The 24,519-nt window shown below is 56.7% G+C and overlaps 9 protein-coding genes across 9 annotated transcripts; 5 read left to right on the top strand and 4 right to left on the bottom strand.

Moving 5' to 3' along the window:
* Positions 1 to 4,628: 4,628 nt before the first annotated feature.
* On the top strand, positions 4,629 to 8,313 carry UV8b_00388 (uncharacterized protein; the record flags this gene model as incomplete). Its single annotated transcript, XM_043137886.1, has 5 exons — positions 4,629 to 4,693; positions 4,833 to 4,951; positions 5,491 to 6,012; positions 6,135 to 6,533; positions 6,674 to 8,313. 5 exons carry the CDS (start codon positions 4,629 to 4,631, stop codon positions 8,311 to 8,313), a joined length of 2,745 nt encoding a protein of 914 aa, XP_042993820.1.
* Positions 8,314 to 9,822: 1,509 nt separating this feature from the next.
* Positions 9,823 to 10,354, top strand: UV8b_00387 (uncharacterized protein; the record flags this gene model as incomplete). Its single annotated transcript, XM_043137885.1, has 2 exons — positions 9,823 to 10,081; positions 10,167 to 10,354. 2 exons carry the CDS (start codon positions 9,823 to 9,825, stop codon positions 10,352 to 10,354), a joined length of 447 nt encoding a protein of 148 aa, XP_042993819.1.
* Positions 10,355 to 10,542: 188 nt separating this feature from the next.
* Positions 10,543 to 11,755, bottom strand: UV8b_00386 (uncharacterized protein; the record flags this gene model as incomplete). Its single annotated transcript, XM_043137884.1, has 2 exons — positions 10,543 to 11,370; positions 11,546 to 11,755. 2 exons carry the CDS (start codon positions 11,753 to 11,755, stop codon positions 10,543 to 10,545), a joined length of 1,038 nt encoding a protein of 345 aa, XP_042993818.1.
* Positions 11,756 to 12,382: 627 nt separating this feature from the next.
* UV8b_00385 (uncharacterized protein) lies at positions 12,383 to 13,470 on the bottom strand (the record flags this gene model as incomplete). The annotated part of the gene is made up of 2 exons (XM_043137883.1): positions 12,383 to 12,902; positions 13,010 to 13,470. The coding sequence occupies 2 exons, from the start codon at positions 13,468 to 13,470 to the stop codon at positions 12,383 to 12,385; spliced, it is 981 nt and encodes a 326-aa protein (XP_042993817.1).
* Positions 13,471 to 14,051: 581 nt separating this feature from the next.
* UV8b_00384 (uncharacterized protein) lies at positions 14,052 to 15,444 on the bottom strand (the record flags this gene model as incomplete). Its single annotated transcript, XM_043137882.1, has 3 exons — positions 14,052 to 14,402; positions 14,542 to 14,840; positions 15,021 to 15,444. The coding sequence occupies 3 exons, from the start codon at positions 15,442 to 15,444 to the stop codon at positions 14,052 to 14,054; spliced, it is 1,074 nt and encodes a 357-aa protein (XP_042993816.1).
* Positions 15,445 to 16,590: 1,146 nt separating this feature from the next.
* UV8b_00383 (uncharacterized protein) lies at positions 16,591 to 17,286 on the top strand (the record flags this gene model as incomplete). The annotated part of the gene is made up of 1 exon (XM_043137881.1): positions 16,591 to 17,286. One exon carries the CDS (start codon positions 16,591 to 16,593, stop codon positions 17,284 to 17,286), a length of 696 nt encoding a protein of 231 aa, XP_042993815.1.
* A 743-nt stretch (positions 17,287 to 18,029) lies between these two features.
* UV8b_00382 (uncharacterized protein) lies at positions 18,030 to 18,782 on the top strand (the record flags this gene model as incomplete). The annotated part of the gene is made up of 3 exons (XM_043137880.1): positions 18,030 to 18,168; positions 18,354 to 18,445; positions 18,528 to 18,782. The coding sequence occupies 3 exons, from the start codon at positions 18,030 to 18,032 to the stop codon at positions 18,780 to 18,782; spliced, it is 486 nt and encodes a 161-aa protein (XP_042993814.1).
* Positions 18,783 to 19,843: 1,061 nt separating this feature from the next.
* Positions 19,844 to 21,595, top strand: UV8b_00381 (uncharacterized protein; the record flags this gene model as incomplete). Its single annotated transcript, XM_043137879.1, has 5 exons — positions 19,844 to 19,956; positions 20,119 to 20,251; positions 20,408 to 20,474; positions 20,593 to 20,907; positions 20,967 to 21,595. 5 exons carry the CDS (start codon positions 19,844 to 19,846, stop codon positions 21,593 to 21,595), a joined length of 1,257 nt encoding a protein of 418 aa, XP_042993813.1.
* Positions 21,596 to 22,469: 874 nt separating this feature from the next.
* UV8b_00380 (uncharacterized protein) lies at positions 22,470 to 23,361 on the bottom strand (the record flags this gene model as incomplete). Its single annotated transcript, XM_043137878.1, has 2 exons — positions 22,470 to 23,110; positions 23,250 to 23,361. 2 exons carry the CDS (start codon positions 23,359 to 23,361, stop codon positions 22,470 to 22,472), a joined length of 753 nt encoding a protein of 250 aa, XP_042993812.1.
* Between the last annotated feature and the right edge of the window lie 1,158 nt (positions 23,362 to 24,519).

Here is a 24,519-nt window from a genome sequence, read left to right as displayed (position 1 = left end):
CTGGCCGAGTTACTCGATGGGGCTTATTCTTGAGGCGAGGGGGTCAACTATCCCCATCCTCTCGTTTTTGATGGTGATGGCCTTTTTTCTTTTTCTTTTTTTACTCTCAAACTTCGTGGGAAGTTTGCTCTCTGGCTAAGCCGTCGATGACGAGGGTGGATGGGAGTTTCTATGATGAAGACAAATATTAGAGTCAAGCACTGAGGCGGGAAAATCTCGCCGATGCAGACTTGTAAATTTACGTCTCTGAGGAATCTCTGATACATGTGTATTTCTTTCTTGTTCTCTCCTCGCTGTTTGTTGGCTTTCAATCGGATCGTCAGGCGCCTGAGCGTGTAGTTTGCTACCTCGTTGCTTCCTCCCTCGTCCATCTGCTCTTCGCAAAGTTGAGCGAGGAAGATTTTCCCGTTGTAAACTCTTCCGCGGGCATTTCTTCCGCTACTCTTGACTCTTGGCCACAGCAAGTCTACTCAGTAGCTTCTCCCAAGGTTTCCGAGTGATGCTTCCGAACTCCGACCCTCCGATTCCAGGAGCTTCAGGCACCCGACTGACCCAGCACTCGAATTTAAATCCTGCCTTTCACCATCATGATCAAATGCTGCACAACCCATCCAAAGCATGGCTCCCATGTACGTGGACAGACTCCTCACTCCTCTCATGGATGTACAATGTAGAATACGCGTTGTTGGATTTAGAGATACAGAGCGGTTGTCAGACTCATTTCTTTCGACTTGAGCAACTGTGTAGACAATGTGTACAATGCCGACGTTTAGAAGCTTGGAATTCCAGAAATTCCAAGGGCATTTTGCGAGCCCAAGATCTGTACAACGTCATGTTTCATCCTAATGCCTTCTCATGGAGCCCTTTCACAATCTCTAGGCCTGGAGCGTAACTGCACGTACCCAGGGCGGTTGGACTGCAATCGTCCAGACGGCAAGCCTATTTCCCTGCCTCGCGATTTATCTGTAGGGTCTGGTAGGCTCCTCTCCAACGCTGACCTGCATCGCTAGACAGCAAGTAGCAACGCATTGTACCCAGGTCTCTCGTGTGTCTCATCAGAAATAATGGGCCAGGGGACAGACGCGCATCGCGAGTTGGAGAATGCGTCATGGCCGTTGGAGGCTTTTCTCAGACGTCTTTCCACGAGACGCTTTTGATTCGGGCAATGGGGGACTCTGCAATCCTTTCATGTACATGGGGTTTCAGGTGTTAAAAAAAGCCAGCGATGAGTATCTCTTACCTGGCTGCAAGAGCATCAAGTTTAGTGATGCCATCTAACAACCGAAAAAGAGGCCGAGGTTCCGGGGCCCCCGAGGTAGCGAATCGCTTATGGGTTGATAAGGACAAAGGCGTTGGAGCATTAAAACTGTACGTTTGAAGGATTTGCGACGAGTTCAACCATGTCGTCCGCGAAAGCCCACGAGTAGAATTCCAAACTCTCGCTCCTTTCCGTCGACGCTCATTGAAGCTCCGTAGCCGAGACTTTTGAGCCAAAACGCGATTTAGGCAGTCCGGTGCGGCTCGTTGACGTGCTGTCAGGGGTGCTAGATCAAGATTTAAAAAACATAGTTTATTAAATAATAAATTACTTACTTAACAACACACCCCGTTGCTGCACGCCGGGGCCGTAAAACTAGCCGCCGAAGGGGTCTTGTGATACGGTACGACGATGGAACCCTAAAACAGAAGAAGAAAAGAACCCCCCTGTTAAAGGGGAAGCTGTGATCTCCGCTTCCCTTGGTTTAAGGTTGACAGTTTCCTTGCCGTGGATTAGGTCCGCAAGTCGAACTGATGAGGAAAAGGCAGGCTCAAGTGCAAGACACACCAGGCCACTAACTCGAGGTTCTAGAATCCAACCTGCAATGCTATCAAGTGAAATCCTAGGACCCCAACTGAGTCCGGAGCGTCATGGCGCGCCTGACGTGACACATTCATGGGCTCAGTCATTTTGGTATGAGAGTTTGGTACTCCGTGAGTCCGTATTTGCAGGGAGAATACGAGGTGCTTGAGTGCTACCATATGCTGGTGGTAATATGTATGCATGCCGCAGTCAATAGGCAATTGAGTTTATAATATCCTAGAGAAAACCCGAAGACCCCGAAAATCGAATACGAAGCCACCGGCTAAGCCCAAAATAGAAATTGTACCTGCGAACGCATTTTCCTATTAGCAGCTATATACCGCATTCTTTTTTCCCCCTTCTACAACACACACTGCCACGACTCTTGCCCACGCGATGGTCTAATAATTAAAATTTAAGAAAGACCGAGGGATACCTTTTACATAAAGGGCGCGCGCGGGGTACTGAGGTACTAGGTGATTGTAGGTACTATATTGTTATATTTATTACTATGATGGCTATAACTGTCTAGGGAGAAAGTGGCAGTCAGGGGGTTGAAGCTGACGAATGCGGCATATATGTGTGACGCGGTCACGTGAGCGAGATTTCCCTTGATATAAGTTTATAGCAGTGAAAATAAAGAGGATTGACAACGAATAGAAAAATAAGTGCAAAGGTACTAGTTTAATTTTGGGTTTAGCCGGCGGCTTCGTGTTCGCTTACCTGTAGGTACCTGGGCACTTAGGTACTTTCAAAATTGTACAAAAGGTACGGATAGATAGCGACGTGACAGCCCTCCGTACGAGACTACATATCAACCGACCTATGCCCCCCCCTTGTCATTCGACCCCCCATAATAACTTAACTGACCTGACCAAGGCTCTTTCCTAATATAGAGATACGCTAATAAAGAGTAGTAGATCCTTTAATCTATAGTAGCCACTAGACTATAAGTATCTTTATATATATTTTTCTATAGAAAGTGACTTCTACTATATTTTTATTTAGTATCCCTACCTAAGAACCTAGTATTAGAAGAAAATCAAGTACCTTTATATAGACTTTTCTATAGAAAGCGACTTCCTTTCTTTTTATTAGGTATGTACCTCTTAGGTACTTAGGTACTATAGTAGAAAGAAGTACCTTTATATATATTTTTCTATATAAAGTGACTTCTAATACTTCTACTAAATGCCTAGTACCTAGGTACCTAGGTACCTACCTACCTAGTAGGTACTAGGGATAAAAAGAGAGGTAGGTACCTTTATATATATATTTCTATATAAAGTGACTTATTTCATTTCTTATATTAGGCACCCTTATATAAGAACCTAATAAAATAGCAGAGAAAGTACTTCTCTCTATATCTTTCTATAGAAAGTGACTTCTTTAATTTCTTTTACTAGGTACCCCTGTTGATATAAACTCGGGGTACCCAGTTATACGTAGGGTCGCGCGCGTGGTATTATGTACCGTAGGGTCACCGGTCAAAGGTATGGTTCTTCTTTGATTATGACTAACTAACTCAGAGGAAAGAAAGGAAGCAAAAGAGATATTATACGATGTGGCCTTTTTGTGCGTGCCGTAGTTATGTGCATCGGCGCGGTCGGGCCGGGCTGCCTGCGTGCCCTACCGGGCTCAGGGGCACAGGGGTAAAAGGGGCAAAAGTGGCCATATCGTGCCCAACGGGTGTGCGCGGCATATTCGTCGCAATGTGCCCAATTGGGCACCTTGCGACAGCGATTCCGACAACCCCTACCTAGGAACCTAGTAAAATAGCAGAGGAAGTACTTCTCTATATAGTATTCTATGTAAAGTGACCTGACCCCACTACTCCCTAATAAACCAATTATATTAAGAGTATAGCCCACAGCAATGGTCAGGTCAGTTAAGTTATTATGGGGGGGTCGGATGACAAGGGGGGGACACAGGTCGGTTGACCTGTACCCTCCCTCCGTACAGATGAGCGAATATCAATTGATATGTTGTGGGCCGTCGGGCACGGCTGCAGCGTGTTGCTGGAGTGGGTCTTGGTCCTGATTCCCGAAGGCTCGCTGACCAATCAGAGCCGTCATTTCTAAAAAGGATACCAGTGATATAGTAATACGGAGTACAGGCTGTACTCTATACTCGGGGTTTTTTTTTTTTTTTTTTTCCCCTTTTTGGCAAAGGAACTGGATGCTTCTGCGGAGTAAGCTGCCAGTGAACAGGACCCCAACGCCTACCTACCAAGGTAGTATCCCCGCAGGACGTGACGTGATACGTACCTCTGTGGCTAGCCCGTACGTCCTGTCCTGGTGCTTTGAGAGGACTTTAACCCTGACCGGAGCTTCTCGTTCCTTCTCATTCTCTTAGACTGCACTTAAAACTGCAACTACTCTGCTTACATACTGTAGTACGAGCCACCCGGATTTCACGCACTCGGTTCCCAATACGGCATGTGCTTCTCGTTCCCCGGTCGCAAGAAGCCCTTCCGTGCAGACGAGATTGATATGGGACCTTTTGGAGTCTACTCCGGGCCGGCCGGCTCCAGCCATGCGGTGGAGATGTGATATGCAGGTACAGGGGCAGGGACGAGCAAGATACTCCGCAAAAGTTCATCCTGCCTTGCCCAACTGCACCAAGTTCCCCAACGGTCAAGATGCGTCAAGAGTCCAGGCTCCAAACGGATTCAGGCCTGCGTCGACACGCCCTTGGTCTGCCCCAAGCATCCACGGTTATCGACTAGGTACCTAAGCAAGCCGTGACTGATGCCAATTCTGTCCTCCAGTCTCTTGCGTCGCCCCTCATGACGGCAAAAGCTCTCGCTCCAAGAACCAAAGGCCTCTCCAGGCCCAGGTGGAGTCCACCGAGGTACGAGCAATCTCAAATCGACTTTCCCTTGGTTCAGTTACTTAGCCTTTTCCGAACTTGCTATGTGCAAGACGAACCGAACTTTGATTACATGGGTACCTACGAGATGCTGATTCTGTGGCTTGAAACCACTAACCAGGTACTCCCAACTTGGCCAACGCAATTCTGAGCAACGCGCGCGCAATACGACAATACGCAATGGCACGAAAGCCACCTGCCCCATAAAGAAGGTCAAGACTAATAACTACACAGTACGGCGTAGGCCGAAAGCCCCCCCCCTCCCCTCCCTCCCCCCCATCTGGGGCCCGGGCGGCCCGCGGCCACCTTTTCTGCGGCGCCTTTTCTGCCCGGTGCCTGCATGTGCATGGTGGTCTTTTTGAAAGCAAAAGTCTACGGCTTATGTACCACTACCAATCAAGACTCCCCCACGGCCTCCGGCCTGTTAGGAAGCCACCTATTGCATTGCGTCAATGGTCAGACCCCCTGCCCGGATGGGGCTATTGCGTCCCCCTACCTCCGAATCAGTACCGGATGCCTGGATAGGATTTGTCAAAGAGAAGATAGGGACCCTGGGGGTACCCCGAACGTGTGAACGCATCTGGCGGTTAGTTGCGTTGTGTCGGTGTTACGAATCTGCAGCTTCTTGCTAAAAACGGCGAGGTGTCAACAGGATGCGATTATCCCACAATCGGCAGGTGGTTGCCACGAGAAAGATGAGGTCGGAAACCATAAATACCGGGGCAGCCGTCGCCGGCTTGTACGACTCTGTTTTGGTGTTTCGCTGGGCTTGTCTTCAGATCTGCTGTTATCTGAGACACTTGACCACCTAGCAGCACGACTCTCGAAAGCCCCAAGGCCGAGGCGAGGAGACATCTTGGACAAGATGAGAAGCCACCCATTTGTGGCCTCCGTCGCCGCCGCCGCCGCCGCCTTGCTGGTCGGTACGTGTACGGCGACTGCTGACCACCCCAGCGGCTGCCATGCCGACAACTGTTTGCGGGCTTTCCGGGCGACCCAGATTCCTGGACGGCTGGCGAGTGCCAAGGCATTCTGTGCCACTTACACGGCGGCCACTGACGCCGGCACTGCTACGGCCGCGCCTACCAACATCCCGTCGTTTGCCGCCCGGAACTGCCGGGACAGCCCTGAAGGGCCCATGACCCTGAGAATCTCAAGCGCTTGTTCTTGCATTGCGCCGGTTACCACATCAACGACGCCAATTGCTGCTCCGACCATAACGCCTACTGGTACCGCCACCCGGCATCCATGTGCTCGGGTCAGCGCGTCCTGGGCCGAGCAGAAGCTAGCCGGCGGCAACGGTGAGTTTTGGCCATGAGTTGTTGCAACAGCTTGCAGCAAAAGAGTGCACCAGACACCAGAACCCCTACATCAAAACCAGGCCCCGTTACTTTCTGCTAATTACCCATTGTTCCTTGCCCAGCTGCGCCCACCGTCGCTGCCTCTCTCGCACTCGAGTGCCTTAAAACCGTTCCTGTCGGCAAGGACGAAGGCATCAAGCTTTTAGACGCCATTGAACCATATCTCGAATGGCAGAGTGACGCTGCTTACAAGAAGGATCCCCCAAAGGATTACTTCTACCCCGGATACGACATTTTTGGCAATCTCGCCAGGGTCAAGTCCAACCTGGCTGCTGGTAGATATGCTGGCGAGTACGACTTCCAGATTGACCTGTATAAGCAGGTCTTTGCGCCCGGCCAGGACGGGCACTTTGTCTTTTACCCCGACTTGTTGTCTAGAGCCTTCAGATTCAAGCGCCAGCCCTATGCCCTGGTTTCCGTGAGCGAGGATGGCAAATCGTTGCCCGTTATCAAGCTGCAAAGTGAGTTTGAGTTTCTGGCCCAAACGCACGACAGGCCGTTCCCCCCCCGCCCCAAACCAGCCCCATAACCCCGTAGCCCCAAGGAAGAAAGGAAAAAAAAATTGCATAGCCTACGTTTGCTGACCCCCGCTGCTTGAAAGAGGATGTTGCCGCAAATGCCAAAACTGCTCAAGCCATTACCAAGATCAACGGCATCGCCGCGGCCAAGTACATTGAGGATACCGTAAACGCTGCCAGCTATCTTCAAGATGTTGACGCAAGCTACAACACCATGTTCTGGTCCCAGAGCAACTTTGCTAGTAATGGTGATCTTGGCAGCTTTGTGTCTGGCGGTCGAAGCGCATTGTTTTACCACGGCCCTACCACTAGCCTCACATTTGCCAACGGTACAACCGTGGAGCTTGAAAACCTAGCGGCCGTTGTTGGAGACATGACAAACGTGGTTGACGGGCCATCCATGTACAAGAAATTCTGTACGCCTGTTCCTTTGAAATCACCGGGCGAGCCCTCACCCCCTGCGCCACCTGGGAATAAAACTCGCCCAGGCTATCCCCAGCCCGAAATCGCCACCCGGGATGGTGTTGTTAGTGGCTACTACCTCAGCGGCGAGGGTGTGAACGATGTGGCCGTCATTGCTCTCAGCGATTTCGTGCCAGAGAGCCCTGCGGCTTTCCAGGCCGTCACCGGCGATTTCTTGCGCGAGGCCAAGGCTGCTGGCAAGACCAAGCTCGTTGTCGACTTCCAGGGCAACGGAGGCGGTTACATCCTGCTGGGCTACGACTTCTTCCGCCAGCTTTTCCCCAAGATTGTGCAGGACGGCAACTCGCGCTGGAAGCAGAACAAGGCCTTTGCCGCCATGGCCCGCATCGTCTCCGATATCACCAAGAACGTCAACCCCGAGACCGAGGCGGACCCGGATCTCCTCGACATGGATCAGTCGTGGTGGAACTACCGTTCCGACCTGAACCTCACCAACCAGAACTTTGCTACGTTTGAGGACAAATTCTCCCCCCGGGTCTTCAAGGACACCGACTACACTGCTCTGATGCGATGGAATCTCAGCAATCCGCTGCTGACGAGCAATAAAACTTACGGCTTCGGCATCGACATTTCTGGCTACGGAAGCCGCGCCAACCTGACGCAGTACTTTGAGGCCGAGGATATCGTCCTGCTGTACGACGGTTCCTGTTCCTCGACCTGCACCATCGCTTCCGAGTTCCTTCGTGTCTTGGGCGGCGTCAAGTCAGTCGCCATGGGCGGCCGTCCCAAGCCCGGTCTTATCCAGGGGGTCGGCGGCGTGAAGGGCAGCCAAGTGCTATCCTACCTTAACATTTACTCGTCCGTCAACTACATAAAGCAAGTCACCAACGACACCAAGTTCAAGGCCGAGCTGCAGCGATACACCACGTTACCCATGGAGCGGTCTAGAGCGTCGGGCGTCAACGTGCGCGACCAGATCCTGCGGGAAAACATCGAGGACGGCGTTCCAGCCCAGTTTGTGTACGAGGCTTCGGACTGCCGCCTGTACTGGACGGCGCCGATGATTTCCAACGTGACCGAGGTGTGGAAGTCGACGGCCCAGGCGGCCTTCAACGGCGCCAAGTGCGCCGCCGGAGGCATCAAGCGATCCAGGCCCGGCCGCAGGGGCGCCAAGGCGCGGGCCAAGGTGCCCGTCCTGGCGAGAGACGGCCAGATTAGGGAGTCGGAGCTGGTTGACACCACTCCCGTCGCGCACGGGCAGCAGTGGGAGGCTGTCCACCTGCAAAAGGCCATCAAATAGAAGGTGGTTGGGGGGGGGTGGGGCACGCCAGGTCATGATGTTTTGTAGATAATAATAATAATAGATGATGTGCAGGCAATGCGAGGCTGAGCAATGGCTCCTTGGCACGGTCGGGGGGCCAAGTCTTGTCCCACTTGGCGTTTTGTTTTTGTTTACTTACCGGTAAGGAGTTGCTTAGACACGACGACACGACGACACGACGCCGCCACGCCACGCTACATAGCTCGCCTGTGCAGTGCTGATGAATCATTGACCGAGCAGACTTGAATCTTTTGACTGGCCCGGCCGCCTCTGCAACTAGCGCACCCTTGCCGGAAATCACCGCACACCAGACGGCTTGGAGGTTGTAGCTTCCGCCTCGTAGCTTAGCTTGTAGCTTGCCATCAGCTCTCGGCAGTCAATCAGCAAGCTGCCCTGGCCAGTGGTGTTCACTGACTGTTTTGGAGGCGCAACTTGGTGCCAGGCAGGCAGTGTGCAGTTGGGCCCTGGGCACTGGGCCCTGGGCACCATGTAACACTCGGACCCTTGTCGGAAACCTCGGACACGGTCGGAAACCAAACTATCGATACGGGCCGGAGTTTCCCGGGGAAGCGGCGCATGATCTACCGACCCGCGCTGGGTTGCCCTGACCTGTTGTTGGGGGGGGGGAAGGGTGGTTGGGTGGGGGCTAGCTTACTAATACATGCCCCACCACCCCCCGGACCGCATTTCGGCATCTCGGCTGCATTCGCTAACCTCGACTCCAGCTGCCAAAAGAACTGTTGCTTCCTGACGTCAACAGCGCAAGCCCGATTTTTCGCGCAGGCTCGCCATTCAGCATCGACACCTCTGCTGCCCCGAGTCGAGAAGTCGAAAGAGCCGGGACCGATGGGACCAGACTTTTCGCCCCACAGCTAGCTGTCTGCCCACCGGCGGCTGCAAGCCACTGCAACCGAAAACGCACCCCTACAAGTACACAGTCAGTCCCTGGCTAAAGAATAGTCAAGGTGCCAAGCGACGGCCCGCGCCCCTCATCCTCCCTTCGCCAGGGATGCGACGCAGACGGGTTCGACCGAGACGGGAACGGACGCATGGACCGAACAAGGCCGCAGGCCAAAGGGAGTCAATGCGACGAGCTGCCTCACCATGTACAGCTTGCTCTGGCGGGTGAGCGGCCGCGGCCTCGGCGTCTCTCGGGGGGAAAAAGGGGGGGGAAAGGGGGGGGGGGGGGGGGGGGGGGGGCGTACTTTTGCCACGTTACCGTCGCACCGCCGCAAGAAGGATGGCCAGCTCACACATAACCTCTACGTTGGGGAGTAACCAGCCTCGATATATTCTTTTCCTCTCGTCGTTGCCTTGCCTCGCCCACGCAAAACCGCGCGACTGAGCGACCGCTGAAGATCCAGGCCACGGGTTCCGCCATCAGACCTTGCCGCGACGGGGGCTGAAACGGGGGGGGGAGAGGTTTTTTACCATCGACGTCGCCACCGAGGCGTTTGCAACCAAATCCGCGAAAAAAAACACCGGGCAATGAAAGCCCAGCCCAAGCTTCTGCCGCCGCTGCTGCTGGCCGCCGCCGCCGCCGCCGCCGCAGCAGCAGCAGCACAGTCCGTGGAGCAGCTGCTGTCGAAGCTCCCCGCGTGCTCGCTCAACTGCGTCGTCCAAGGCGCCCTCGAGCACAACTGCACCGTCGCCGACTTTGAGTGCCAGTGCAACATCATCGGGCCCATCATCGCGACAGTGTCCCCGTGCTTGGTCAAGGCAGGGTGCAGCTTCGAGAACATCACAGGTAAGCTTGGGGCGCAGCCTTGACGGAAGATCTGCGCGACTGGCTGACTTGGTTTTTTTTTTTTTTTTTGTTTGCTTGCTTGCAGCCACGGCGCAGGTGGTGGTGCAGCTCTGCCGGTCGATGGAGAACAGCGCGACGATGGCGGCGGCGGCGACGCATGGGGTCGAGGGGGCGGCCAGCTCGGTGGAGGCCAAGTCGGGTGCGGTTCGGGGCGCGATGGGATGGGCCGTGCTGGCTTTGGGTGGCCTGGCTGGCGTGATGGTGCTTTCGTGACGATGCTTTCGTGACGTGACCTTGAGGGGGCTGTATATTCTAGCATTCTTTATGAAGACGGGGGGAGGGGGGGAAATTCTACAACAAGAACGAAACAAGAGAATCAAACAGGCAAGAACACAAAAGGAAAAAAATAAAATAAAAAGACGGGGAATCCAACAGTCCGAGCCCTCGTCAGCAGGGCCTCGTCAGCAGGGCCCCATCTTGGCCAGGGCGCCATAGGTGCCTCCGTCAAACCACCCGGTCGTGCCGTCCAAGGCCTCGAGATGGGCCGCCATCTCCATGCCCCGTCTCCGGTGCGCCTCGACCCTCCGCCAGTCCCAGTCCCCGTCGGCCGCCAAGTCGACGTCGCCCAGGTCGGCGCCCTCGTCGCCGACGTGGTGGTCGCCGCCGCGCCACCCGCCCGGGCGGTCGGGCAGCAGCCCCGCGTCGGCCAGCACGATGGCCGGGTGGACGGTGAAGCGCCCCAGCTTGAAGACGTACTTGCTCACCGCCGCCGCGTGCATCTTGGCCTCCCAGCCGCCCGAGGCGTCGCTGCCGCTGCGCGTGCGCACCGCCGCGAACCGCGGGTCCAGCCACTCGGTGGGCTTGGCCGTCCCCCGCGGCAGGAAGTGCGTCACCACGTACAGCCACTTGCGGTCCCAGGCGAGCACCCGGGTCCACAGCTCGTAGCCCCGGTAGGCGCGGATCTCGCGCCGGAAGCTGCAGGCCACGGAGCCGAGCATGATGCCCAGGGGGCCGCGGGCGGGGCGGCCGGTGCGCGGGTCGAGCACCAGCCCCGTGCGGTGGTTGTGCGCGAGGTTGCGCATGGCCCGGCGCGCCAGGTACGACACGAGGTGCGTGCGCGCCACGTCCAGGTCGGTGAAGTAGGTCGAGTTGGACTTGTGCAGGTTGTAGTCGAGCTCGAGGAGCGGCGCGCGCGTCTCGGAAATCATGGGCTTGAAGAGCGCCCGGGGCGTCAGGTCGGGCGACTTGCGCAGCAGGTTGTGGTAGACGATGGCGTAGAAGACGCGGTACTGCGGGCAAGTCAGTCTCGGCACACGTACATACTGACACACACACACACTGACACACACACAAACATATATATATATATATACATGTGTGTGTGTGTGTGTGTGTGTGCATTGCGTCGTCGTTTTTCTGCGGGGGAAATAAAACCCACGGCGGGTTGGAGACTCGGGGACGCACCGTCCAAGCAAAGGGCAGATTCTTCCAGTTTAGCACCGCAAACAGCAGGAGCAGGATCCGCGACGTGCGTCCCGGCCCCGTCAGGAAGGAATGGATCGCGGTCGGCCAGTTCACCCGGTAGGCGGCGTACCCGGCGGATCCGAGGGCGACGGGCACAATGACGCGCACTGCGACGGCCAGGCCGCCGACTTTGCTGGACGCCGAGGCCATGGCGGGGTGTGAGGGGCTGCTGTTTCCAACGCGTGATGGCTCAAGGAGGAGGAGGCATGGGAAGAAGAAGAAGGAAGGGGGTTGCCGATGCGGAATCAGAATCGGGATCAGAATCAGAATGCTGAGACGCAGCAAAGGAGGAGGCAAGACGCGTTGCTGAGTTGGGGCTTGGAGAGCCAAGGGGTTGTTGGTGGGGGGGGAGGGTGGCCGAAGGAAAGGGGGGGGTGGGCAAAGGAGGATAAGCCCGGGCTTACTTGCGGCCAAGGAGGGACGTGGCAAGGCTGCCCAATCAGCAAATGACTGACGGGCACGGACCGACGGCACGAGGGCCAATCGCAAGCGCGGCTTTGCCTCGGGGTGCCTTGTGGCTTCCCGGCCAGACCCGCCAGCCCGGACACTTTGTTGGGGTCCGGCTCGGCGGTGCCGAGTTCCGTGTGCCATGCGCTCCTCCGTTGGGACGTCCGTAAGTTGATCCGCATTAACACGCCTACCTTGGGCACTACTACGCAAGGTGGGCATCCCGAGCAAAAAGACGTGGCCAACTCAAAACGACCCGACCCATTCATTCTGCTGTCACGCCCGCCTCAAGCCATCCCTGCTATTCCCGTCATTTCCTTGGCCGGAACCTCACAGCGACTTTTCAACCTCGTCCACTGCCTGCAACACGGGCTCCCACTGCTCCCACTCGTCCACAGTCCCCATCAGAGGCAGTCGCGAGCCGTCCGCATCGCCAAACCCCCTCAGCCGACCAATAACCTCCTTGACGCCGACGATGCCGTGCTTGACCACAATCTCCTCCATGGCACTGACCTTGTACTGCAGCTCCCGCCTTTCCCGGAACTCGGCCTCGGTCGGCTGCCTCTTGCATGCCAGATCCAGCAGCCTCACCAGCGTCTTGGGAAAGCACCCGGCGGAGGCATCGATTGCGCCCACGCACCCTACCGAAACAACCGGAACCAGCTGCTGGCCAAGACCAGTAAACACGTGGAAATGGCTCGAGTCGATGGCGGGATTCAGCGCGACCTGAGCCAGCTGCGACACGTCTCCGTGCGAGAGCTTGCATCCGACAATGTTGGGATGGGCGGCAAGTTGGGCGAACGCGCGAGGCGCGACTCTGACCATGTTGGACACGCCGGGGAAATGATAGCTGTCCCCCGCCAACCCCGTCCCCCCAGTATCCTTGTCAGTTTGGCTTGCACGCGCAAGCGTTGTGCTTCTCTGTTCTTCTCTTCTTTTCTGGTTGCGCCAACTTACACCAAAATCGGAATGGGGCTTCGATCGGCAACGGCGGTAAACCACCTTACAATGCCGTCCTGAGGAGTGACAGCGGCATTGTATCCCGGAACGAGCACCATCCCCCACTGCGACCCTGCCTCTTTGGCATCGACGAGCTGCTCGACCGTTTCCTCTATGCTGTGAGTTGCCGTGCCAGCAACGATGGGGTAGTCTGGGAAGCCGTCCCGGGCAAGAGCATGGCGGACAGCCTGCAGGAGCGCTCTGCGATCTCGGGGATGGACATGGACGGATTCTCCTGTGCTGCCGAAAAGAACGAGACCCCTTATGCCGGATTTGGCGAGGTAGACAGCGTGGGCGGCTTGGGTGTCGACATCGACTGGCGGAACGGCGGGGTCGTAGTTGGCAGCTTGCTTGGAGGCGAAGAAGGTGGGAACGGGGACGTAGATCCCAGGCGGGGGTGGCGACGGCGGCGACGGCATTTTTTTTTCGTTTCTCCCTAGCTCGCGAGCGGCGTCCGGCAGCAGGAATTTCAATTTCTTCAAGGAAACAGCTCAATGCACACGGGGCAATGATGGAAGGAGGGCAGAGCAGGTCAAGTATCGGATGGAGATGGATATATGTACCTTGAAGGGAGAGGTGGGTGGAGGGTGGGTGGGGACGGACTCGTTCGTGGCAGGTGGGCTGGCTGAGGAAGGAGCGAGACAGGACGCCGGGTGGGCGCGGGGTGGGGCGCCGATGACGGCGGCTCGGTGCTCGGGGTAGCAGAGGGCGATGGATTGGATACTGTATCTGCATGGTTTCCACCGCTTGGAGGAGGGAACGTTGGTCGGCCCAAAAACACACACAAAAAAAAAAAGAGAAAAGAAAAGAAAGGAAAATAGACAACGCATATCAATTGCCAGTTGCTGGGACTTGACCTCCGGCTCAACTGCGTACGTGACGTGCTGGCTAGCACCAAGTTTTACCCAGGGCAACTACCTGGGGCGCGAAGCCTTTGCAATCGCAACTGCTTGTCCCCGCAAAGATATATCCTACCGCATGCCGCCATACAGTGTCTACTCTATCGAACAACGCTAGTGCCCTCGGCGGGCTCTAAAACCAGCCATTGACAGGCCAAGTCTCTCTTGACATTGTGCTGCCGCAACGTGGCAATGATTTTGCTGGCAATCTCTTCAAAGTTGCTGGTCGCAAGCGCCAGGATCGTGGGGCCAGCGCCGGACAAGCATACCCCCAGGAAGCCAGGCTGCGTCTTGGGGGACATGGACTCGACTACCTCTGTCAGCCCGGGAATGAGCGTCTGACGATACGGTTGATGGATCTTGTCCTGCATGGCGAGGTGGATGAGCTCAGGATCGGGGGGAGACTGGCCAAGCGCCACGGGGAGCAAGGCAATACGCTGAAGATTAAAGGTCTGAGCGAGGGGGGGGAAATGGGGGGGAAAGAAGAAGAAGTAGAGGAAGAGGAAGAAGAAATTGCGTTTGTTAGTCTGCAGGGTCTGCCGCGGAAACGATTGTTCAAGGTCCCAAGCCTTGAGGGTGGTTGGTACGTACCACGTCCGGGCGGGGATACTTGGCGGGAAGAACTGCTCGAGCCGAAGCCGTAGGCACGATGAAGTCGGGGATAATGGCAACGGCCTTGATCTCCCTGGCCCAGGGGAACTTGATGTGGTGGCCGATGCCGACTGGCGGAGACGGCGGCTTTTCCCCGGTGTCGACGCCGCCGGCGGGTGCTGGGAGGACTTCCGAGAGCGGCACCTCTATCCTGGCCGCGTCCTCGGGATTCAACGGCATGAGGTACGTTCCGACAAAACCGCCAAACAGCGCGGCTCCGACATTGTCCGGATGTCTCTCTGAAAAGGAAGGGAAGAGAAGAAGAAGAAGAAGAAGAAGAAGAAGAAGAAAAAGAAAAGTCATTAGCTCCCTTTCGCCCACGGAGTGGACGACGACGCCCTTTTGACAAGAACAGACAGAGACAGAGACAGAGAGAGAGAGAGAGAGAGAGAGAGAGAGAGAGAGGTCTGGCGCCATACCAATCATGAGGCAGTAGTCAAACAAGCGGTCCAGGTCGAGGCCCTTCAAACCACCCACTTCCCTGCCCAGCATGACGCCGGCAACCACGGCAGCCCCCGAGCTGCCCAGCCCTCTGCCCAGCGGGATGGGGTTTTTGATGTGGACGTGAGTCTCGACGGGGAACGCGCGCTGGTCGTGGCATCGCAGCACGTACAGCGCCACTCGGGTGATGAGGTTGCTCTGCGGGTCGAGGCTGATGTCGTCGGTGCCCTCGCCCTGGCCCTCGTACGAGATTCTGCAGTTGAGCGGCTGGCTGGAGCACGACTTGGACCGGTCAATGGTGACGTGCAGCTCGAGGTAGATGGAGAGGGCGAGGCCGATGACGTCGAAGCCGGGGCCGATGTTGGCGCTCGAGCACGGCGTCTTGACGACGAAGGACTCCATGGCTGTGTGTGTTGTTGGTTGGGCGGGCTCCTCTGGCCGGCCTGGAGACGGGGTTCGTGTTCGCGGGCAGGGCGAGAGTTGGATGGACGCGATTGCGCGCCTTCAATTCATCAATCAGAAATCAGTGCGCGAACGGATGAGTCGACGACTTTGCGCCGCCCCGCCCAAGTCCAGGGACACAAGGGCTAAACCCGAAACGGAAGACTCCGCATACTCCGTACATTTCTTCTACTTAGGGAGGAACCTTATGTAATTGGAGAGAACTTCCAAGAAAGCCAACTACTACCGCGTATGGACATATCACGTGGCAAGATGAAATGAGGCTGCAACGATTGCCGCTGATCTCTGACTACCCACACACAACATGTCGAGTGCGCGCGCGGGTGGTGTGGCGATGGATCTGATCACTGACGCATCATCACTGCGTCACCCAAGCGAGCGGGTTCCACTGACGGATGCTTCCAACGCCGCAGACTGGCCAACGCGATGGCTAGCTGCTCTGATGGAATGTGCCCGCCGTGATTGATGCCCGCTACACTACCCTGGATACCTGCTGCAATAAAATATACGACAGAAAGCATTGTTGGTGAGGGGGGATTTTTTCAATGGCACCACATCAGCAGACGTCACGTGTTTCGCACCGCCCGTTGCTCCAAACCCGCGCCCTTCCCCGCTTTAGCAGCCAATCACCGCCCAGGCATGGCCTTGTTGCGTTGCCCCATCGTTCGACTTTCCAAAAAGATGCATCCCAGCAGCTCTCGCCAAGGTCGACCCTCTGGGCCTATTTTTCTTCTTAAATCCATCCCCTTCCCCCCCCCCCTTCTCCCTTCTACCATCATCGGTCCAGCCATTGGCATCGTCGCCTTCTTGCTCCCGGCAGCGAGTGCAGCAAGTACAGTACGATTGAATGGGCACGTTTTTTTTTTCTTCCCCTTTGCCCGTCATTTTCAGTTTTGCTTTTCCCTGGAACGTGCCGCAGCCGAGGCACCGAAATATGACCAGCTCCAAAACCTCCCAGTGAGCTCAAGAGCCCGCACAGATTGACCAGCAGACGTCGGTCGCGATAGCAAAGAAACACCGCCGTTTGCCCCGTCATTCCGCTTTCTCCCCGTTACTCTCGGACCCTGGGCGAATCAGCCAGTGACCATGGTTCTCACGCACTCCACCACCCACCAGTACGCTCATCCTCTGCCTACCGTCACTCTCGCCTACTTCCTCCGCTACTCCTCGCCGCAGCTCAACCCATTCGCCGCTCACGTGTTGAGCACCGACACCATCTCGAGCCATGTCGACCCCGAGACACAGCGGCTGCACACGACCCGCATCCATCTCAAAAAGAGCCGCTTGCCTGGCGCCGTTTACAAGTTGCTCCCTGGCAGCATGACGGGCGGATCTGGTGGCGAAAAGGCATCCTACATCCTCGAGACAAGCGTCGTCGACATGAAGGAAGGCTGGATGCATACGGAGAGTCGCAACCTTAATTTCACCGGCGTCATCTCTGTCGTAGAGCAGCAAAGCTTCAAGCTGCCGGCCGAAAACATGTCGAGCCACACCGACGTGACGACGTCGGTCATTTTTCGATCGAGACTGGGCGAAAAGATTCGCGGCAGACTAGGCCAAGCTCATCAAGAAGGCGGCATCATTTCGGGCATCATCGGTGGCTGGGGCACCAAAGGCATTCAGCGCAGCATCGAAAGCCTCGCTTCCACCAAGACACTCGACCAGCTCGGCAAGAGCCGTGACGGCATGCGGCTCGTGCTGGAGCGAATCCGCAACAATGGTGTGATTGGGGTGCTGGAAACTCTGCGGCGAGAACGACAGCGACAAGCGCTGAGCCCCTGATTGGCAGAAAATTTCGCATCATTTGTGTATGCGGTGCTGCCCTCGGCCCTCAACGACAAACGTTGATGATTATGGATATCGTATAACTCCTTGTATAACATGTCATCTCTCTAGCAAGGCGCACTGTGTACTTTTTTTCCCCTTTCTTTTTTTTCTTTCTTTTTTTCTTTCTTTCTTTCGAGTCTATTCACATCATCTTCTGTTGCTTCAATGGGCCTCGGTGTGAACGGGTGGCAGGCAGTTATCGAGGTTCGCAGGGTTAGGGGATGTCGGGGTGTAAAAGAATTCGGCGTGGGCGGACATGCTCTTTGGCCGTGTAGAGGCGAGGCACTCTGTGGCGAAAACACGGGAATGGGGATAAGGGAAAGGGCAGTACAAACCAGACAACAATGGACGGGTTTCGCGGGTTACAATTGATACATTTGATGCCAGTGCCATGGAGCTGCTGCTGCTGCTGTACGCTGTTGATCGACTTGTTGATGTCTGGTCTGGTCTGGTCATCTTGGGGACATTACGCCGACTGACTGGGGCTGGGGCGGGGTGGTGCTTCTGCGGCGGGGCATCGCAACCCGCCAACGTCAACGTCCAGGCCATGAATCCCACGAGTCCAACGACTCCCATGACTCCCATCCATCTATGCCTGCGTCTACGCCTGCGTTTACGCCTCCGCCTACATCTGTCTATCGCCCTCGATATCATCCCCAGACATCACTCGGCCGTCTCTAGACCACATCCGCCACGAAATGCCTGAGCCAGTCTCCGTCTTGTTTGTCTGCCTAGGCAACATATGCCGGTCCACGATGGCTGAAGGTGTCTTCCAAAACCTGGCCAAACAGCCGCAGTATAAAGGCAGAATTGGCAAGATTGACTCCTGCGGAACCGGTAGGCACACACTTTGGTCTAGGTTTTGGGTGGTTTTTTTTTTTTTTTTTTTTTTTTTTTTATTTCCCCTGTTCTGCTCCTTCCCTGTTTTGCCGCAATCGACGACGGCCGCGCGACAAGGAGCGCAAGACGAGTAAACGCAGAGGAAGCTGACGCATGACACTCTGCCACACACACGCATATAGCTGCGTATCACACGGGCGAGGAACCGGATTCCCGAACGCTTTCCGCCTTGGAGGATAACGGCATCACAGGTTACGCCCACTCCGCCCGACGGGTAGGGCCTTCCTTGCTCCCGGAGCTCGCTGCTGGCGGAGACGCGCGACAGGGCTAATGGGGGCCGCGTGGGCATCTTCTAGTTCAAGACGAGCGAGTTTGAGACGTTTGACTACATCTTCGCCATGGACCGTTCCAACCTGTCGGACCTGCAGCGTCTGCACCGGGGCAACCCGGACACAAAGGCCAAGGTGATGCTGTTTGGCGAGTACAGCGGCACCGGGACGGCCGAGGTGGTGGATGATCCGTACTATGGCGGCCGAGACGGGTTCGAGAGGGCGTTTGAGCAGTGCAGCAGGTTCTCGAGGAACTTTCTGCAAGAGATTACGGGAGAATAACGGCGGCGGCGGCGGCGGCGGCGAATCGGGCCGGGTGAGACGGCCAGGCCGGGGGACCTGGTGATTGCTACCATCATGCCCAAGGAACTTGAATGGAATTGCCTGGCTGTGAAGGAATGCGTGGCCATTCCGACGTACGCGTCGTGTGGTTGCGAATGAGAAAAGCGGTAGACGGGCAATTGTAGGAGCAGGCGTATTGGTGATGGTGATGGTGATGGTGATGGTGATGGTGCTTTTGCTGCTTCGTTCTGGTGGGCTCTTCGCCCAGCTCGGCATGGACACTGCAAGGAAGGCACTCGGTACTCTGCAAGAACTGCAACGGGCCACTGGGCCACTGGGCCACTGCAGAAAGCGTCAATTGACGACCCGTTGGAATCAATGGCTGATGTCAATGTGCTGGAAGGCATCGACAGGGCCGAGGCCCTCCACCAGTCTCCCCTGAGCCTCCCCTGAGCCTCCCCTGAGCCTCCCCTGCAGCTCCACCAATCGCCGCGCGCGCAGCAGTTCCATCAATCCCACCCAGCAAACCTCAGAGTCACCACCCACCAGACCACACCCACTTGGCACAATCACCTCAAATCATCGTACAATTGACCGAGTCCGGAAAGGCTGGTCCCCCTTCCAAGCTTGCCGCCGCCACAAGCTAAGCAGCCCTCCGTTATTTCCTTCCTGCATCATCCCATCGCCCATCGCCCACCGCCCACCGCCCATCGCCCATCGCCCATCGCTTATCGCCCATCGCCCATCGCCCATCGCCCATCGCCCATCGCCCATCGCCCATCGCCCAGCCCGTAACTTCCCGTCGACTACCCAAGGATTCGCTTCTGTGTCCGGACACGAATCGTCAAAAGATCCAACGCGCAGACACACTCTACGGTCCCCTGCTGTGGACGGACCAGAGACCCCCCTCCTCCTCCTCCTCCTCCCCTCACTCTTCCCCCCTCACTCTCCCCCCTCACTCCCCCCTCCCCGCTCCCCCCTCCCCCCTCCTTGGGTCTTCACCCCGCTTCGACTCGACGATCGATCCGACGGCGCGAGGCTCTGTGCAAAGACACGACATCATGGCCCACCTCCAAGGACGAAAAGTCTTCAAGGTCTTCAACCAAGACTTTGTCGTCGATGAACGCTATACTGTCACAAAGGAGCTGGGACAGGGTGCATATGGTATTGTCTGGTAGGCTCACCATCTTCCGTCCGACTTTGGCCCAGCTTGCTTCGCCAGGCTGGTGAACATCTACCTACCTTCCCCCCTCCCTCGGGCCATTGCCTCGAGCTGCTGCCGCTGTGGCCGACTTTTTTTTCTTTGGGCTGACCGTCCGTCCTTCGTACTGCCCAGTGCCGCGGTAAATGGTCAGACGAACGAAGGCGTTGCCATCAAGAAAGTCACCAATGTATTCAGCAAAAAGATTCTCGCCAAGCGCGCCTTGCGTGAGATCAAGCTGCTGCAGCATTTCCGGGGCCACCGCAATGTAAGCTTTGCCTCTCCCGACCAGAGGAAATCATCTCGCGAGCCTCCTAGCCTCCTAGCCTCCTAGCCTCCCTTGCCTCCCTTGCCTTGCTTGCCCTGCCTGCGTTGAAGCTCCGGCGAGAGGATGAATTTTTGACGCTCAATCGAAACCCCCCAGATCACTTGCCTGTATGATATGGACATCCCTAGACCAGACGCCTTTAACGAGACGTATCTTTACGAAGGTTCGTAGGGGAAGAAGCCCAAGCCAATCCCCCCCCCCCCCCCCTCCTTCCTTCCGGCAGCGGAACCGAATCGCGGTTGAGCTTGTTGTACTGACATTCGACCTGCGTGGGGTTGCAGAATTGATGGAATGCGACTTGGCCGCCATCATCAGGTCTGGCCAGCCTTTGACCGATGCTCATTTCCAGTCGTTTATTTACCAGATTCTTTGCGGCCTCAAGTACATTCACTCAGCCAATGTACTGCACCGTGATCTGAAGCCGGGCAACTTGCTAGTCAACGCAGACTGCGAGCTGAAGATTTGCGACTTTGGTCTCGCCCGCGGCTTCTCCGTTGATCCCGAGGAGAATGCTGGGTACATGACGGAATACGTGGCCACGAGATGGTACCGAGCCCCAGAAATCATGCTCAGCTTTCAAAGCTACACCAAAGCCAGTGAGTCGGAAGCGACACCTTTGCCGCGGCAAGCCTTCTGGGTAACTAACCGCCGGTAGTTGATGTGTGGTCTGTCGGATGTATTCTGGCAGAGCTTCTCGGCGGGCGGCCCTTCTTCAAGGGTCGAGACTACGTCGACCAGCTGAACCAGATCCTGCACATTCTCGGCACCCCCAACGAAGAGACCCTGTCGCGGATCGGTTCGCCGCGCGCCCAGGAATACGTGCGCAACCTGCCCTTCATGCCCAAGAAGTCCTTCCCCAGCCTCTTTCCCCAGGCCAACCCGGACGCCCTGGACCTCTTGGACAAGATGCTTGCGTTTGATCCCTCGTCGCGCATCAGCGTGGAGCAAGCTCTCGAGCACCCGTACCTGCACATCTGGCACGACGCGTCGGACGAGCCCGACTGCCCGACCACGTTCAACTTTGACTTTGAGGTGATTGACGACGTGGGTGAGATGCGGCGGGTCATTCTCGACGAGGTGATGCGCTTCCGGCAGATGGTCCGGACCGTCCCCGGCTCGGGCGCCCTGTCCGGTCAAGGCCAGCAAGGTGCCCCCGCGCAGGTCCCCATGCCCCAGGCCGGCGGGCAATGGACGGCCGAAGACCCGCGGCCGCAGGAGTATGTCGCCCAGGGCAATGGTCTCGAGCAGGACCTGCAGGCTGGTCTGGACGTTTCCAGGAGATGAGCTTGCCGAGGGAAACGCGGTACGAGGGAGAAGAAAAAGAGAAGGAGAAACATTTTCAAACGAAAACGGCCGAGGCTGGGAAACACGGGGATGGGGTGGGCAACGTCGCATCACCGCGCCGCATCACCACGCCGCATCACGACAGAAAGATGCAATCTGGGTGGAACCTGCATTCCGGCAGCGGGCTTTACGAATCAGCGAGACGCAACTAGACTAGTAGCGGGACGTTTTCTTTTTCTTCTTCTTTGCTTCACCAAATAAGTCTTGGGTTACTTTGAGTAAAAGAACTTGTGGACCTTTGCCCCCCCCCCCCCCCCCCCCCCCCCGACCTTTGTGTCGCGAGTTGACCAAAATTATCAGTCATGGCATGACGTGTTGACCTCTTTGGGAATCTGTGTACGGATTGTGGATGGGGCAAAGTTGGTCCGCCCGGCCATGTTCCGATCCGATTCAGCCATCTTCGTCTTCAGACTTGTAAATTCGAGACACCAAGACGACATGTCCGCGTCGTTGGCGGAACTCACCCCATCAGCCACGTTTCTTTCCTCTTCTCCGGTTATGAATGAATAGACGCTGTCGCACGTCCAGCATGCCCTTTCATGCGCCGTACAAGTGCCTTCCAAAACGTACCATTGGTGTCGGGAATATTCAGCGAGCCGCCCAAACATGCCAGCATGGACTATCATATACAGGTTGGTTGCCGCTCATCAGCAACGAGGTGCGAAGTGCCTCTGAAAAAAAAAAAATGAAAAAGAATAAGGGAAAAAAACACCATGCTGAAGAAAGCCCAAGAGGGAGAAAACCCAAAAGAAAAGTCATTACGTGCGTGGGGGGGAAAAAGAAGGGGGAAAAAACCTGGGTGATTGCGCAAAAGTCAACCGAAAAACCAGTACATGGCGGTGTAGCTGGTGCCATCGTCGCCTTGTCCAGAACAACCGTGGCTGGCTCCTCCGGCAGTCAGGACCCGATAGACGTACTTGACATGGCCGACGCTGCCGTCCTTGGCGCCGAGCTGAAGCCACGGCACGGCGCCGGTGCCGTCGGGCCCCTTGTCGGCGGACCGGGGCGCATCCACGGCGGCGAGCTTCTTGGCCAGGAGGTTGACGGCGCCGCGCTTCAGGACAAAGTCGGGCACGCCGGCCGGGGTGAATAGGTGGTGGCCCAGGAAGTGCAGCGGCTTCAGGCCGGACAGGTGGAGAGGGGAGTCGGGGGGGAAGGGGTCGGTTTGCGAGGCTCGCCTGATGCGGGGGTCGCCTCGTCCGGCGGCGGAGGAGTTGAAGTTGAGAGGCACGTCGTGGGTGCGCAGGGCGCGCGAGGTGAGTGCGTCCCAGGCCGTCTGGGAGAGGGAGTGCTTGCCATGCCCGGGATAGAGCTTGGTGATGTCGTAAAGCATGGCGAGCGCGCCGGTGGAGGTAGGTGTGGCGCCGGCGGTACGGCAGGTGTAATTTTGGATCCCGAAACCGAGGGCTATGTAGAGCAGCTTGGAGGAGGGGGGCGGTTGAGGCAGGCTGGCGGCTAGAAAGAGCAAAAAGGAGTTGAAAAATTAGCTGCAGCCTGTTCTTTTATTTTTTGTCGTTGTCGTTGTCGTTGTCGTCGTTGTGGAAGGAAGGGGAATAGGATGAAGGAAGGGGGGGGAGGGTTATTCCAGACTTACCACCATCGCTCTGGGGGAGATTTGGGGGTTGATGACCCCCGGCGCTGCAGGAGTCGGAGGGGAGGGCGAGGGCCAGAGCGGCGGAGAGGACGGCGAGCCAGGTTTTGAGCATGACGGCAGGCAACGTGGGGGGGGATCGGATCAGTGATGTTTTCCCGCCTGGGCGACGGGAGGACGTCTTGGGGGGGTGGGTTGGTTGGTTGATATAGACGTTTTGCACCAGACGGGTTGAGTTGACGAGGCAAAAGTCATCAAACAGAGTCTGGTCTGGCCCAGTGCAATGCAGCAGCGCCAACTTGATTATTGGTTGTGCACCCGCCTGGGCGCTTACCGCGACCGTGGCTTGCCGTGGCTCCCGCGGGACAGAGACAGGACGGCACGGCAGGCTGGCAGGCAGGCAGGCAGACGGGCAGGCAGACGGGCAGGCAGACGGGCAGATGAGCTGGTTACGGCTGAGGATACCAGACCCGTCCGTCCACATTGCATACCTTAGGTACCTACCTACATACCTTGGGCATGTACGGAGTACGGTCTAGCTGTGGAAAGCAAAGACCTGGGGTTGCCTGCGCTCTGCAGGGGAGCGGCAAGGGGAGCTGAGATTAGTAGGGTGTCCGGGAGGATAGGCAGCATTAAGGAAGCGTCTTGGCCCCTGGAGGCATGCATCGGGCCAGATGGCGGCATCTCGCCATTCGTCGGGAGCCGGCCATGCGCCAAGGTTTGTGGTACGGGCACCTGATTGCGGAGTGCCTCGTACGGTCAACTGGTTTGCTTGCGCATTCCTTTCTCGGCTTTGCTTGCCAAGCCATGCATTGGTACGGAGTATGATGGAGGTATCATTGGCGCCTGGCATGGCCTGTCGTGTTACCGCTGAGCATGCGTCCGTCTGCCAGTCTGGCGCACCAAGTTGACCGCAGATGAGAGATTTGATAATCTCCTCGACTCTGCAGGCAAGCCCTGCCACTGCTGCTCTCTGTTGGGCTGTCGCACACTTGTTTGTGCTAGCCGCGCAGCGCAGTTGCTTCTATTAATTCCACAAGCCAGGCGGGTAGGCGGGGGGCGACGCTGGCGGAACTCAAATTGCATTTGAATCTTGACACGTTCAAGTCCCTCTTCAGGATGGGGGCAATTCAACTCACCTGCTAATCACTATCCTCCCCCTGCCACGCCAGTATGTGCGGACCGAATAGTACGGAGTAGCTTTGCGTCGATCTGGCAAGATCCCTGTCCGGACGCAGGCTTCGGGCAAGGCAACGGGCTTGCTTGGTTGCCG

Source organism: Ustilaginoidea virens, chromosome 1, assembly GCF_000687475.1.
Source record: "Ustilaginoidea virens chromosome 1, complete sequence".
NCBI lineage: Eukaryota > Fungi > Ascomycota > Sordariomycetes > Hypocreales > Clavicipitaceae > Ustilaginoidea > Ustilaginoidea virens.
The sequence above is the reverse complement of the archived record's forward strand: the minus strand, read 5'-3'. Positions and strand labels throughout refer to the sequence as shown.